This window comes from Eucyclogobius newberryi, unplaced genomic scaffold, assembly GCF_026437365.1.
Source record: "Eucyclogobius newberryi isolate DKJ021-1_F unplaced genomic scaffold, fEucNew1.0.hap1 SCAF_4, whole genome shotgun sequence".
NCBI classification, from domain to species: Eukaryota; Metazoa; Chordata; class Actinopteri; order Gobiiformes; family Gobiidae; genus Eucyclogobius; species Eucyclogobius newberryi.
The window spans coordinates 28,167,833-28,182,922 of record NW_027316056.1 but is presented as its reverse complement, the minus strand read 5'-3'; the positions used below and the strand labels follow the sequence as shown (position 1 = coordinate 28,182,922).

The following is a 15,090-nucleotide window of genomic DNA, read 5'->3' as shown; positions in this document are numbered from 1 at the left end:
AGTTTATATTCATTATAAAAACACAACTACATTTAAAAGCACAAACCATTTGTTTTTTTAAATTAAGCAAAAACCCCTCGATGACACGAGCCCACACAACCTTAGATGAGACCGAAGAGACTTCACAATCAGTCCCAACTTAGGAGACAGAATAAACGTCTTGTGAGCGCAGGGAATTGTGACCCGTGTTTCCCTGAAACCTCCCACTGCTTTGGCAGGGGGGGGTTGCGGTCGACCATACACTCGTGTAATGTAGGGGACAATGTAGGCTTTTACTGTAGCTTTAGAACTGTTAATAACATTATTTGCGTTGCTATTTTTAAATTTCCATGTTATCTAATGCTTTTTAAAGTGATAAAATGTCTATAAAAAGCCTTATACACATATGTTAGGGGTCTAGGCATTAATTTAATTTCATGTTTCATGTTGATTTTATCCGCGTTACCGTGGGTTCTCTCCGGGTTCTCCGGCTTCCTCCCACCGTCCAAAGACATGCATGTGTTAGGTAAGATTGGTAAATTGGCCCTAGTAAATGAATGTGAGAGTGAACTGTCTGTAATGTCTATGTCTCTGTGTTGACCCTGCGACAAGTTGGCCACTGTCCAGGGTGTACCCCGCCTAAGGCCCGAAGTCACTGGGATAGGCTCCAGTCACCCGCGACCCCAAAAGGGAACAAGCGGTAGAAAATGGATGGATGGATGGATGTTGATTTTATATTCAAGCCTTATCTGCATGAATTAAACTTAAGTTATTTTCTGCACAAATCATCTTAACACTTTGTTGTTGCATTTGCATAAATAAAAATTATCTCTCAACAGACATCCAACTGAACATCTCCAACATAAGGGTCTCTCATTACTGTAAGATTATGGCAAAATATGATATTTGATGCTGTTGTTTTGCACCTGACCCTTCAGTATAATTTAGATTAAACTGATCCATTGCACTAGTTTTACTTCAAGGCTTGAATAACGTGCGATAGCAGAAAAAAGGCTTCAAAGAGAATAAAGCAATGTATTAAAAAAGCAAAGCCTAAAAGAGAAAAGCACATATTGGGGTTTAAAGGGGACGAGTGCAGCAGGAGAGGGACAATACCTTCTGTGGGGTTGATCGCCTCCGGCAACCGCTCCCAGTGGAGGGTCCAAGAAGGGCACGGATGAGGAAAGAAAGTGGCCTCAATGCCATGTTCCTGTGGGAGGAGCAAACACACGTACACATGCATAAGTTACCATAGAAACCCTTTGAGGTAGATTGGTTGTAATGGTTGTAAAGGGGTGAATGTAAAGGGACTTGATTACAATAGGCACTTTGTTTGATTATAAGTACATTTTCTGAAGTTCAAATTGCAGTGAAGACTTTTATTCGCTCTGGATATGTGTACAGTTTGTAATTATGCCGTATTGACCGTGAGAAATTGCGTTTATTGCATTATACTGGGTTAAAATGATCATGGAAAACATGCCTATTTGAGATTAACAAGGGGTTGCATACGTTTGCGGCTGTTTCTTTTATTCATGCATAGTTCATTGACCAGCCTCCTGCCTGCAGCTTAATTCATTAATCATGCGAGGAAATGTGGTCCCGAATAGCCCACTCATGTTCATTTGGTATTCTCATTATTGATTTTAAACAGTTTTTGTTTTCTCAGACCGGAGTTTGTTTGTTCTTCGCATCCGACAGTTTCAACTGCACAATCTTCTTCAGAGTGTCCCGTGATGTTGCCGTGATGCGTCATGTTGGCTGATTCAGGGGTCACGAGCTTTCACAAATCCGCAACGTGTCGATATCGGATTGAATCTTTTCACGCGACACCTGTGGTCAGGAAAACGTAGCGAGCGCACCCGATTCGATGTGTGTTTGGACGTAAATGACGAGACAAAAGTTACCAAAGTAATCTTGCATCATGTTTACAACTCGCATAAAAGTATCAGATCATGTGCTTTTCTGGGGCATTTTTAGTGAAGTAAAAGTAAGTAATTGTGCATGATTTTCTTACACTTTATGTATAAATAAATGTATGAGTCTTGAAAGTGTACATTTAGCAGTCGTGGGTCAGTTGAGGGCTTCCTGCCGACAGCAATCACAGCACAGATCAAGGGTCGCATTTATAAACTGTATTGTGGAATTCTTAACTGTAAATTCTTACTTAAAATGTGTAGAAACCGAAACTGCCTCAAACTCACTAAATGTTCATCTCCCTGAGCACAGATCGGCTTCCGTCTCATCTTTGAAAGCTCCGATGCACAAAGTTCAGCAGTTTTAGACCAAAACCACACATTTTAGGCAAAGTTGTCCTTTTATGAATCCAAAACTTTAACTGGAAAGTGACGTACATATCATTTCTGTATGTATGCATTAGAGCTGGGTTTCGATTCAAATTTCAAGAATCGATTCGATTCCAATTTTTACGTTTCAAAATAGATTTTTTTCGTATTTCTCAGATCCCATCCGATTCGCTCCGATTTCGATCTGATTTCCGATTCGATCCGCTTTCGATTTGATCCGGGGGTTAATGTTATTAAAAATGAAAAATGTATTTGAACCGTTTCCTTCACTTCATGACTGTGTAGAGAAGCAACATATTAAAACTAGTATTATATCAATATTAAACAGCAAATCTTACAAGTATTGGTAGTTACTGATGGCTGGAAGACTGATGAAAAGGTTAAGGGTCAATCTACCTTCAAGAAAGATAATCCAGGAGTCCTGAATTATCTTTCTTGAAGGTAGATTGAAGTTCACTGAGGGAAATGTAGAAAAGAATTTTAATTTAAAAAAATAAAAAAAAATAAAAAAACGATCTTTGGACGTACGAATCGATAATCGGTCATTAATATGCTAATCGATTAAAAATCGGAAAATTGATTCTTTCAACCCAGCTCTAGTATGCATGCTTTATAAATGACACCACCTAATGTAATGTATTTATGAGCTCAGAGCGGCCTCGCGTGGTCAAAGAAACTCCCAGTAGTTTCAGAACACGGCTTCAAAGAACCACGATCCAGTCAAAACATTGTGAATAAAACCCGTGGTGAACATGGCAATGAGCTACGCGTTCATCGAATCCGCTTTCAATCTGCACGCTAAAAACAAGAGACCTGCAGCTTTTCACACCTAACATTATTTCTCTTCACACCACGGAATTTACCTCTAAAATCAGATTTCAAATTAGGTGCGCTGATGTGTTTTCCTGACCACAGTTGCCGTGTAAACAGGGTCTTACACATCCGACCTATCCAGTCTTCCAGTATCCCAGTTACGTGAGAGTAATAAGGCCCCCTCGTCCCGGTTTAGAGTCCCGTTTCTCTAAGTTAATTGCTCCAATTAATACACTCCATAATGTCTTTTACAGTGACCAGAAATTAATAGTATAAACAAAGTTAAATAACAATTGAAGATTTAGTCATATGAAACTGGAAAATACATTATTCTTACAAACTCTGTGCCGTCTCTGAATTCACTGGGTGACACCAAAACCCTCCAAATCTCCAGTCTGGAAAACCCTTATTTTCAGCAGAGCCCTAGATTAGGCCGCCGTCCTCTTTATAGGCCTCGCACACAGAGATCCGCCAATCACGCCACATGGAAAATGCGTTTGGCCTCTTGAATGTAGGTTGGAGACTGTGATGTTTACATTTTTGTGTCCACAGCTCATTGCGCCGACTGTGAGTGGCATGCGCTGCTGTGAACCGGCGGAGTGGGAAAGTGTCTGCATTTATGGGGCAATCGTAAAAGTGGACAGTGTGCACAGATGGAGCTGGTGCATCTGGTTCGCAGTGGTGAAAGATCACAAGCCTTTAGGGCCCACTATACGGCTCTGTTCTTCAATTAATACACGGAACTAATAGGGACGAATGTCTCGAGGGACTTTCCTGGTTAAATAAAGGTCATAAAATACATTTGGTTTGGACTAAAAACAGGGGATTAACAGCGCTCGTTTCCATCACAGTAAAAATATATATATACTAATCTAACTAAATCAGCAAACATGAGGCAAAAATGTTGACTTAAACAGGACCATATATATTTAAGATAAATCATGTCCAGGCTTTTAGATAGAGGGCCGCCTTCCCGCATTTTGGACGGGGTATTTTAAAATGTGGGTGGGCATTTTCGAGTGCAGGGACGGCCATTGTATTAATAAATCTTTGAAAAAAAGGGAATATTATCATTAAATCGGGCCAGGAAGCATTTGACAATAGTCCGTCATTACAGTTTACTGTTTACAAGTGAAAATTTGCATGCTGCGCGCTGATTGGTCGGCGAAATTTGTGTGCTTGGCTCGTTTTTTTGCCTAGTCGGCCCCCGTACCGCTGGACAAAATTATTTGGACGGGGTGTTTTCAAATCCTATCTAAAAGCCTGATCATGTCCAAATCATTTTGTCTCATTCTCGTGGACCCAATCTCATGGCTAGTGTCAATACTAAAACTACCTACAAATTTAAGAAATATATCATCGCTAAAGGATTTTTTTGTTTTTCTTCAATTAATATCTTATCAGAACTAGCAAAAGACCGTTTAAGCAAACAACCTTCATTTATAGAGCCCTTTACAACACTCAAGGTGACTAAAGTACTTCACAATAAAAGTTAAAAGCAATACAACACATAAAACTAAGTGAAAACAGATTGTACAACATAAAGTGTCACTTCACTACTGAATGCTAAGAGCTAGTCTGAATGAATAAGTTTTAAGTATAGATTTAAAACAGGCTAAAATGACGGAGGCGCATGTCGGGGGGCAGTTTGTTCCAGAGTCTGGGACCAGCGGCAGAGAAAACTCGATCGACCCAGTGTTTAAGTCCGGCTCTGGGGACGTCCAGCAGAAGCTGATTTGTCGACCTTAGAGCCCTTAGAGCCCTGCTTGGGTTTTTGGCAGACAGAAGCTCGGCCAGATAAGGAGGTGCCCGGCCATTTAGAGCTTTAAAAACAGAAAGTAACATTTTGAATCAATTTTAAAAGAAACGGGAAGCCAATGGAGAGCAAACTGAACTTGGTTCTGTGCTGACCTCTGGGTGTGTTGGTTAGAAAACGCGCCGCAGCGTTCTGTACAAGCTGAAGGCGGCTGAGGGCAGACTGGGAGACACAGACATAAAGTGCATTGAAACGGTCTATTCTGGAGCTGATGAAAGCGTGTATAGTCCTTTCAAGGTCGGTGCGATTTAAAAAAGGCTTTACTTTAGCTGTAAATTGATCGAAACTTGCTCTCACCGCACGTGTCAAAAACAGAGATTCTTTACAGTCGGTTTCATCATATCAAAATTAGCCAGCACACAATCATGCCACACCATATGATAACATAAAGGAATCTACCATTATTTATAATTCCAGCCATTGCCTAAAAAAAGGAGTGCGTTGGGGTTTTATGATTTACCGTATTTTTTGGACTATAAGTGGCACCGGAGTATATGTCGCATCAGCCAAAAAATGCATAATGAAAAAAACATATATGAGTTGCACTGGAGTATGAAATGCGGTTGCAAGTGTGAAAATAACAAATAATATCACATATAAGTCGCTCCGGAGAATAAGTATAAGTATATAAGTATAAATATAAGTATAAGTTGCACCCTGGCCAAAACTATGAAAAAAGGTGCAACTTGTAGTATTCGGAAAAACCTGTACGTACTACCTGAACTCTAAAATCTGGTTTATGGCCGTCTCTTTTATCCACTGTAAGAAGTAAGAAGTACTTTAATACTGACTGACATTTACTGCTCTTAGCTCTGAGTACGTCTTGTTCTGGATGTAGCCCGCATCATCACATCAGCGCGTGCACTTGCAGTACACTGGCCGAGGCGCAGAAACAGCTGCGGCTCAGACATATTCAGACATATTGGTGGCGACACGCAGCCTTCCTCATAATCCCCTTCGGGCGGGGAGAGAATGCTGGCTATTGTTTGCACACAGTCCGTCTCCGTGTTAATGTGTGATTTCACCTCGCCATCAAAACTGTCATTTGTGCGCGTCGGCGCCTAGCAACACTTCATCCGGCAACACGGTGCTGCTGCCCGCCTCTATCATGACCACCCAGCGCTCGCAGCCCACTCAAATCCCACTATCCCGTTCCTAAAACTGGATATTATTTTAGGGGCTCCGCCAGGAGGAAACGGAAATATATCCAGGCAGAGAAGACGAGGCGACAGAGAAAAGTGAAAAGTCTGGAGGCCTCATAAGTGTAAAGTACAGCTGTAGCCCTGCAAAATGTTACAATGATGTTTAGTCTGTTATAGAGCCTTTAACCACAGCCTTCGAGCAAATAAAGCTGCAATGATAAAATAATATTACTTGTATTTTGATGATTCATATTGTTATATGGACTAAACTGACTCTAAACTACATGCAAAAAGACCTCTTACAACAAAGACGTGGGCATTATTAAATCAAAATGTCAAAAAAGAATGGACAATTTCTTAGTTTCATTTATAATACACATTGTTTTATAGCTGGGTTTCGATTCAAATTTCAAGAATCAATTCGATTCCAATTTTTACGTTTCAAAATCGATTTTTTTCGATTTCTCAGATCCCATCCGATTTGCTCCGATTTCGATCTGATTTCAGATTCGATCCGCTTTCGATTCGATCCGGGGGTTAATGTTATTAAAAATGAAAAATGTATTTGAACCGTTTCTTTCACTTCATGACTGTGTAGAGAAGCAAAATATTAAAACTAGTATTATATCAATATTAAACAGCAAATCTTACAAGTATTGGTAGTTACTGATGGAAGACTGATGAAAAGGTTAAGGGTCAATCTACCTTCAAGAAAGATAATCCAGGAGTCCTGAATTATCTTTCTTGAAGGTAGATTGAAGTGCACTGAGGGAAATGTAGAAAAGAATTTTAATTAAAAAAAAAAAAAAAGATCTTTGGACGTACGAATTGATAATCGGTCATTAATATGCGAATCGATTAAAAATCGGAAAATCGATTATTTCAACCCAGCTCTACATTGTTTATACATATTCTATATCTAGAAGCATTTGCAAAACACTGCAGGCAGAAAGCAAGGGCTCTGAACATTATAGGCACTTTCTTTAATTTACTCTCAAGTTCATAATGTTATCAAGTCCAAGCAAATGGTAAATATTTGCTAACGCAGGCTGGCTCATTATATAAAATCACAAATCTTTCAGCGTAAAGGCCTCACATTTAGATTGTGATCTATGTATTTGTTTATGAAGGTGCACACGAGTTACAAGGACTACAAAGACTACACAGAATTCCATGTTGTGTTTACAGAACACAACAGAACGGCAAATTAGTGAAAATGAAGCCAAAACATCACCACAGATCTACACTGGCAGGCATATCAACTGAAAACAAGCATGAAATTATGGGATAATGGTTAACGAGCAGTTCCAGCCGCTTAACAATTCAGTGAGACAAAATTTGCATTCAGTGTACAAACATGTTCAATCAAAAGAGTCTGGAGATGACAAAGTTTGATAAAAAGGGAGGACATACTTTGAGTTTGGTCAGAGTAGGCCTTGGGCCACCAACAAACGGCAGCTGTTGGCTGGTCTCCTCACACTCCAGTAGGCTGGATGGACCGTGCTCCGCCGCAGGCTCTGGTGGGCAGGAAGGGGGGGTCCAAGGGGTGGAGAGGGTTATCCCACAGGCTTCAGCTGCACGCTGCACCCCAGGTACCTCCTGAACACGGCTGTGCCAGCGCAGCAGGCGGGGCAGGCGGTCCAGAGCGCTCTCTGCATGAATTTGAAGAGAACTCTATCAAAAACAAAAGTGAGGAGAGAAAAATGAGAAGGTGAAGAAACTATCCTGTATTGATTAGATGACTCATCAGACGAGTCAGCTCCTGCAAAGAGAAATGTCAGGTTCCACTAGAATACACTCATTACTGTAGTGGACAGCAATGCACAAGAGACCAGAATAAAAACAGAGTCTAGTGTGGAGAAGAAGGGAGGAAACAGAAGACATGACTGCTGGGACAGAGGGGCCAAACAATGAGGGGGAAAAACTACAAGACACATGACCCATAAGACAGATAGGAGGCAGGGGCCGAGCCTGGCAGAGTGGGGGCTCGGGCACAGGAGCTGGAGTGGAGGGAATTGTCGGACGGCATCTGCCCTGGACAGAGGTGGCCGTTAAAAGGAGACACGCTACACCGAGTGTGAAACTGGAAATCACTGGAGCACAGCACACTACTAAAAGCCTTATTGTGAGAACTCAAATGTATTCCCACAGTGGCCAGAGAGGTGGAGAAGCCAGACAATTGGACACATCACAACATACCACCCCATATCACCACAATTTGTTTTTAAATAGTCAAGACTTCACTAATAACGCAGAGTCTTTGAAGATGAAAAATGTGTGAGAAGCCTTCAGGCACTTCTTGATCAGTTACGGAGAGAAACATGTTTCCAGAGAAAAGTTATTGAAATGCATTAGAGCCTTGTGTGTCTGGCTGTTATCACCCTTTACCAGGTGCACAAACCACCAGAGAGAGCAGGAGCCTGCAAAGTGTGATGCTGTGACATTTTCTGCCAGGGCAAATGAAAAGGGCTGGAGTGCTGCTCACCTTGACCACACTCACACAACCGTACGCCATAATGGATTTGCCCCATTATTATAAGGGAGCACTAAATGTATGGCAGAAGATGAGAGATGGCAGCTAAACCATGCAGCCAAATGTTGCCTTCATTTTCATACATGTATTGCTTTTATAGGCGTATAAAAGGGCACAATCTGTCTATAGTTTACTGATTTACAACAGATAATCAAGAAATATACAGATCTGATAATGTGCTCCATGACACTGACTAAATCATAACCTCTTTCTGCTCATATTTTTTGACATCTGTTGTCTCTAGTGTTAGTGTTGTAGAATCAGAAGGTCATTCAAATATACTTTCACAAACTTTTCATTTTGGGATTCTAGTATTAAACTACAGCATAAACAAAAGAAGGTTAAAAAACGCTCAAAAATAAAAAAGGCATCACAGCTATTCCTTCGGTCACATACATCATTATGTCAGGAGTCTTACCAGATATTGATGAATGCAGGGGAGAAGAACCACATCAGTCAAAGTGAAGTACAGCCCCTCAGCAAATACATGCTCCAGAGGCGGCAGCGCTGTCGTTTTCACTTTCCTGATCTCAGAGCGCTCTCTAGTGGCCGACACAGGATCTGCACGCAACGACAACTTGGCAAGGGCGGCGTCGAGCTCAAGTCTGTCCTCAGATTGTGCCAGGCTGTCCACGGCCCCGCTCCCAACAGGTGATTCACTTGCTCCATTTTGCTTCTGTTGCTTGAGTTTCAGTCTTCTGATTTTGTCATCATTGTGAACTTTGACACGTTCAGACAGGCGTAGTTCGAGGGTGAGGATGGGGAGAGGGAGCTGAGTTTCTACATTGGTGGGATTCTTTAAATGTTCCTCAACAGATGATGGGATGCCTAGTTCACAAAGTCGTGTCCACTTGCTAACCTGAGGGGGAAAAGAAAAAAAGAATTGTACCTTTATTCATTTTTTCAAACAATATATAAAAGGAAAGTATTTTTTGTTGCTGCTGTTGTTAATTAATATCTTATCATACAACATACCAATGACACAAGATGGAAATTAGCCATTCTAATTTCCACACTAGATTAAACACAATCTAGTATATACAATGCTGTAAACACGCTAGATTGTAGTCATGGGCTGATTTCAATTCTGTGCCAATGCCAATCTTGTTTATACCCAAGGATTAAGGGTGGCACCTGTATTTCCCAGCGGCCCCCCATCCCAATACTAACCCGGCTCAACCCACAAGACTGCATTCATTATACATTATGACAACAACAATAACATACATTTTCTCTACTCCTGTAAGCCTGGCATCATCACCAACATAGGAACTTGTCTTGGTGATCGATGCAACACACTCAATCAATCTGTCAATCTGTCCAACAAACCTCAGCACAAGCCTTGAGGCAGGTCTTCTTGAAGCCCAGTAGAGCCAGTACATCATTCCTAGAGGGGTCCACTTCCAGGGTCCTGTTGATGATGTGTCTGAGTACCACGGCCAGTCCAGCTCTGCACAGCCTGCCAGTCTCATCCAGGACAGAGGGCAAACGACAGCCCCTCACCAGCGGGGGCAAGCCTTCCAGCTCCACGTGGGACACCTCCAGAAACTTGGGCAGGTGATCTTTGAGGGACTCACAGCTGCCCCACTTAACAGGGGACACCAGGAAAACCTTAAAGGATTTGCACTCGCAGTACGACAAGAGGAAGAGGGCAACAGACGTGTGCAACGGGAAACGATGCTCTCCGTTCTCGTGACAAACCTCCAGGTACAGGATGGGAGGCTTTTCCTGTGATTTCATGTTCTAAAATAGAATAAATGTTATGCTTAAATCAGTTTCCATTGACAAATCAGTCCAAAAGCTAAAGATAAAACCTCCTAGGACGAATGTACAAAGATGGCATCAATGTAAAATATAGTTACTTACAGCAGATTCAGTCAAAATACAAAAACAAACACACGTTTTTGGACCCACGTTGTTTTGCCTGCTTTAACTTCCTGGAGCCTGTTTGCCCCGTTTCTTCTCCACGCTGTCACTGTAGCCCCACAGCGCCATCTACTGACTGCAATTGAAAATCAAAATATGTATTTATTATTATTTTTTCCCCTGTACTGCCAATAAAAGCAATAAGACTTGCACATACCTAAATAGATTATACTCTGGGGAAATAAGATAACTAAATCAAATAAAAGTATTACTGTATTTCGACATAGGCCATCTGTAGCGCTGCTTCTTGTTCATTCCGGAAACATTTAATGGTTGCACAATCTGCACTTATGAGGAAAAGCCGGAGGTACTGGCCGCTTATTTTGTTGTAAGGAGAGTTTGAACGTCAGCCTCGGTCCTGAAGACGAATATCGTAATAAGGATTTATCATTTAAGGTGAGTGGTTATCAAAACAATGTATTTCAAAAGATCGGACTTGTAATGAGACGATGCCGCGACCGGGAACTCTGCGTCTCCACTCAGGACAACTGACGTTACTGGGATACCATTGTGTTCTTATGGGCTTTTACCAGACCATTTTGAGCCCAGTTCAATCTACTTTCTCTTGGATAAGGAGTAAACCTCAGGGGGGGGGGGGATGACATGCAAGTATTGTTATTATTATTATTATTTTCAATTTCAACACTCTGCACAGTTTGTTTTTCAAGACGAGGGAACCTTTGTTTGTCCCAGAGTAGGGAAATGTTGGCATAAGAACAGAAGGAGAATTAAAAAATATGCATTAAAAAGCCAAGATAAATTACTATTTAAAAAGGACTTGAAGTCCAACTAGAGTATTACAAATACTTTGAATAAGGTAGATTAAGAAATATAAGGCTACAAAATCCAACCAGTTTTTAATCTTATTTATTTTAATACCAAACCAGTTTAAGGTCTATATGGCAGGTTAGACCACACATTTCACTGAAACAAAGTGAACACAATGATATGTCAGATTTTACTAAACATGTAGCCTATTTTTCCCCAGTTGGGAAATGTATGACATTAATGATTGTACTTCCTGGTTGAACATGGCCAGCAAATATGACATAGGTAAAGGTCAGAACGGTCATGGTAACCAGACTTTTTTTCAATGATCCCAAAAAAGGGAGATATTCAGGCAAAAATCTGTGGGCGGATCGATGGTATTGGTTTGTGTCGCGAGAGGAGCAATTTCCGTAAAAGTGATCAAATGCACCAGCAGAACTGCAGGACTGAATTTGCAGTGCGCCTCTAGCGGATTCTGACATACCTAGTAGAGGTATTTCCATAACTTACCTAGCAACCATACTGAAAACAACCGTCAAAATCTGTATACATTTATGATTTGACAAACACTAATGCCATATAACACTTTTATTTTGTTGAATGATCATTTGCACTGTCCGAAAAGTGTGTCAGCTAAGTGTTGTTGTTGTTGCAGCCAACTGAGAAGGTGCATTTACCGCCACCTTCTGTCGATTTACATCTTCAAATTAGGTGTTTTACGCAACACCTTAAAAATAAAGCAGTGAGGAAGAGAGTTAAGGGTAAATTGTCTCTGTGTTCTATATGGTGAGTTGCATATTGATGACGTCAGAGGGAATCTATTTTAGAACTACTTCCTGTCATTTTACTGACACTTAACAGAAATAAAACTATGATGTTTACTACAGATACAATCCTACCAAACTATGTTAAAATAAGTAAAGCAGGAGAACCTGTCATATAGACTTTTAAATGTATATTGAGTAAGTCTCTATGTCAACAGCAGAATTGTGATTGTGTTGTTTGTTTATCGCAGTTCAACGCTATGGCAGGAGCAGTCGCCCTGGAGTTGGACCCTCTTTTCTTGAAGGGTCTGAGTTACCTTCACTCCAAGAGCAAAGACTCTGTAGAGAAACTCAAAGCACTGCTCGATGAGTCCCTAGCAAGAGGAAGTGACACCTCCTACCGCACGACACAAAAAGTACATTTTAGAAAGTAGTGTTTGTATAAAGTATTTCAATACTTCTCTTGGTTTTGTAATAATGCAGCATTTGGTTGTTTACAGGATATAGAAATTTCCAAATCGTCCATTTCAAAGCTCAGCCTGAATAAACAGGATTCTAAATCATCATCTAGTTCTTCGTCCTCCAGCAGTAGCAGTGGAAGCAGTAAATCAAGTGAAAAGAGTAAAAAAGAGGCAGAGAAGAGGTCTGCCGAAAAGGTAACGTCATATACTCCAATGTCGTATGTTTCTCATCCCACATTTGTGTTACTTTTATTGTGTTGTGTATAATTTGGATCTTTAGGTAAGAATTGACTTGTCAGATGTGGACCCACCAAAGAAGCCCCGACTTGAGAAACAAGAGAACCGCTCTTCCCCAATCACTGTGCAAACCAGCAAGGACCTTGTGCCAAATATCAGTGACTACGATGAAACAAACGCAGACGATTTTGCCATGGAAATGGGGCTGGCTTGTGTCGTGTGCAGGTATTTTCTGGTCTCTTTCTGACATCTTAAAATATGTTCACCCCTAAAAACGTGTTTTTTTTGTTTGTTTTTTTTCCCTCAAGGCAAATGACTGTAACTATGGGTAACCAGCTGGTGGAGTGCCAGGAATGCCACAACTTGTACCACCAAGACTGTCACAAGCCCCAAGTGACGGACAAAGAAGTGAACGACCCTCGACTCGTGTGGTACTGTGCCAGATGCACAAGACAAATGAAGCGGATGGTGAGCGGCCAACTCTACTGTCTGTTTTATTTATTTGATTTTTCTAAAAAACCCTCGTGACTTGTGCTGTCCTCTGTCGTCTTTTACTGATTTTATATATTTTTTCTTTTGTTCTTTTTTTGTACTTATCATTCACATTTATTTTGTATTTATTATGTTCTATGGTTTTATTTAGCATGTAAACTGGTTTAGATTATATTTCACTATCTGCAGCACATTGGAAACAACTTAAAATGGGTTGTAGCAATAAACTGGATTGCAAATGCACTCTTTTCTGCTCATTTTAGGCACAGAAACCTCCACAGAAGCCATCTCCAGTGTCCGCTTCATCAGCACCCGTTGTGAAAGACATATTGGTGAAAAAGACGGAGCTCAAGTCCAAACCAGACACTGCAAGCACTTTCCCAACGAGCACATTTCAAGCATTCAAAAGGACTGAGGTCAAGGTATGTCGCGTCTTTGTTTCTGTATCCATCTGCCCTCTCCTTCTGCTCTGTACATCTTTTGTAACAAGTGGGCGTAACGTTTAGCGTGACATTGTTTCGATGGCGAGCTTTTTCCCGCTGTAGAGTGGCATATTTGGTTATGCAAACACACGTCTGGCCAAGGTAAACATTACGAGACTTTCTCTGGCGGCTTAAGCCAAATGCAAACGCAGCATCCCTCTCTATCTCGCGTTATGTAACAATCTAACAATCGCTTGCAAAAGTAATTGGATTCCACAGCTCGGTTATGACACCTACGTTTGTTTTTACACAAACCAAATTTAAAACCAAAAGCAGAGGAATTAAATATATTTTCCATAGAGCTATATTATACAGAATGCTATGGAAACTAAACCAGACGTTCATCATCACGTCTTGGTCTTTGGTTCACACATTCTATCTCAGTAAAACTAAATAATAAATGCATCTTTAGAGGGGAAATAAAAAGTAAATACATTTAATTATGAGCTATGAAATACCTACAGCTGGAAAACGTTTGGTCCTGGTGCCCAAAAAGTGTGATGAGAATGTAACACGTTGACCATTTACTTCTTGTCTTCTGCAGACGTCCACCACTTCTGTAAACCCCCCCAGCAGCAGCGCCTCCTCCTCGGGCAGTGGTCTCACGGGCTGGGCTGCGTTCGGTGCCAAGACCAGCACTGCTCTGCCGGCGAGCTCTAAACTGGGCTCTTCCAGCTCAAGCAGCAGCAAAACCCTAACCACTCCCCCGGGTCAGAAACCTGTCGGGCTGTCTGGACTGGCCGGGGCTAAGTCGGTCCCCGGCAGCAGCGGTAATGGAAACGGCGCGAGCCAGGCGCCGCTCAAAAACCCCCCGCCTCTGACTCTGGGTAAGCAGCCATTAAACCGATCGTCCAGCGGCGAGAGCCAGGGGAAAGCTCCGTCGGGGGCCGGATCTCCAGGAGCGTCCCAGGCCAACGCGGGTGGGAACGGGGCGTCTGGCGCTAACGGAGGGGGGAACGGGAACGGCTCAAAGGCGGCGCCGGGGGCCAAAGAGCCCACCTCTCAGGAGTCCCAGCTCAACGCCATGAAACGCCTACAACTGGTGAAGAAGAAGGCGGCGCAGAAGAAGATGAAGAAATGAGGAGTAACCGTTCTAGTCAAACCAAACGTGTTGACGGTGGTGTCAGTGCCAGAGATCTGTGTGCGCCGTCGCCTCGTGTACATGGAGAACGTTATACTTGAATTTATGTTAAGTGCTGCCAGACTCTGTGTGCCTCGTTTTGTCCTAAACTACTGCTAACCATGGGATGTCGGCCCCTTTATATCAACACCATTAAAAAGATATTGTTATTAAATAATAATGTCAAATCATGTGTTTTTTTTTTTTTATAAACATGAAGAAGAATTAGGCATAAACTAAAATATTACATA

General features: G+C 41.7%; 2 protein-coding genes across 3 annotated transcripts in view; one reads left to right on the top strand and one right to left on the bottom strand.

The window, feature by feature from the left end:
* The window catches only part of gstcd (glutathione S-transferase, C-terminal domain containing), a 91,758-nt gene extending 81,194 nt beyond the window's left edge, over positions 1-10,564 (bottom strand). For both annotated transcript variants that reach the window (XR_011930152.1, XM_072463926.1), the window contains exons 1-5: positions 10,456-10,564; positions 9,919-10,332; positions 9,008-9,448; positions 7,470-7,730; positions 1,096-1,189 (exon numbers count right to left, since the gene is read on the bottom strand). Coding sequence is in view for 1 of the 2 variants with exons in the window: in XM_072463926.1 (XP_072320027.1) it covers positions 1,096-1,189; positions 7,470-7,730; positions 9,008-9,448; positions 9,919-10,329 (1,207 nt within the window). In the remaining variant the exon portion in view is untranslated. The remainder of the gene's footprint in view (positions 1-1,095; positions 1,190-7,469; positions 7,731-9,007; positions 9,449-9,918; positions 10,333-10,455) is intronic.
* Positions 10,565-10,781: 217 nt separating this feature from the next.
* Positions 10,782-15,020, top strand: ints12 (integrator complex subunit 12). Its single transcript, XM_072463553.1, has 7 exons — positions 10,782-10,911; positions 12,299-12,463; positions 12,548-12,703; positions 12,789-12,970; positions 13,054-13,213; positions 13,501-13,659; positions 14,264-15,020. Exons 2-7 carry the CDS (start codon positions 12,308-12,310, stop codon positions 14,798-14,800), a joined length of 1,350 nt encoding a protein of 449 aa, XP_072319654.1. The 5' UTR covers positions 10,782-10,911; positions 12,299-12,307; the 3' UTR covers positions 14,801-15,020.
* Positions 15,021-15,090: the final 70 nt, after the last annotated feature.

What these genes read in the sequence shown, in the direction of transcription:
- ints12 (XM_072463553.1), top strand. Translation starts at nt 12,308, where the DNA reads ATGGCAGGAGCAGTCGCCCTGGAGTTGGACCCTCTTTTCTTGAAGGGT. An exon ending in CTGGCTTGTGTCGTGTGCAG is followed by an intron (nt 12,971 to 13,053) that starts GTATTTTCTGGT and finishes TTTTCCCTCAAG; the next exon opens with GCAAATGACTGTAACTATGG. An exon ending in TCAAAAGGACTGAGGTCAAG is followed by an intron (nt 13,660 to 14,263) that starts GTATGTCGCGTC and finishes TGTCTTCTGCAG; the next exon opens with ACGTCCACCACTTCTGTAAA.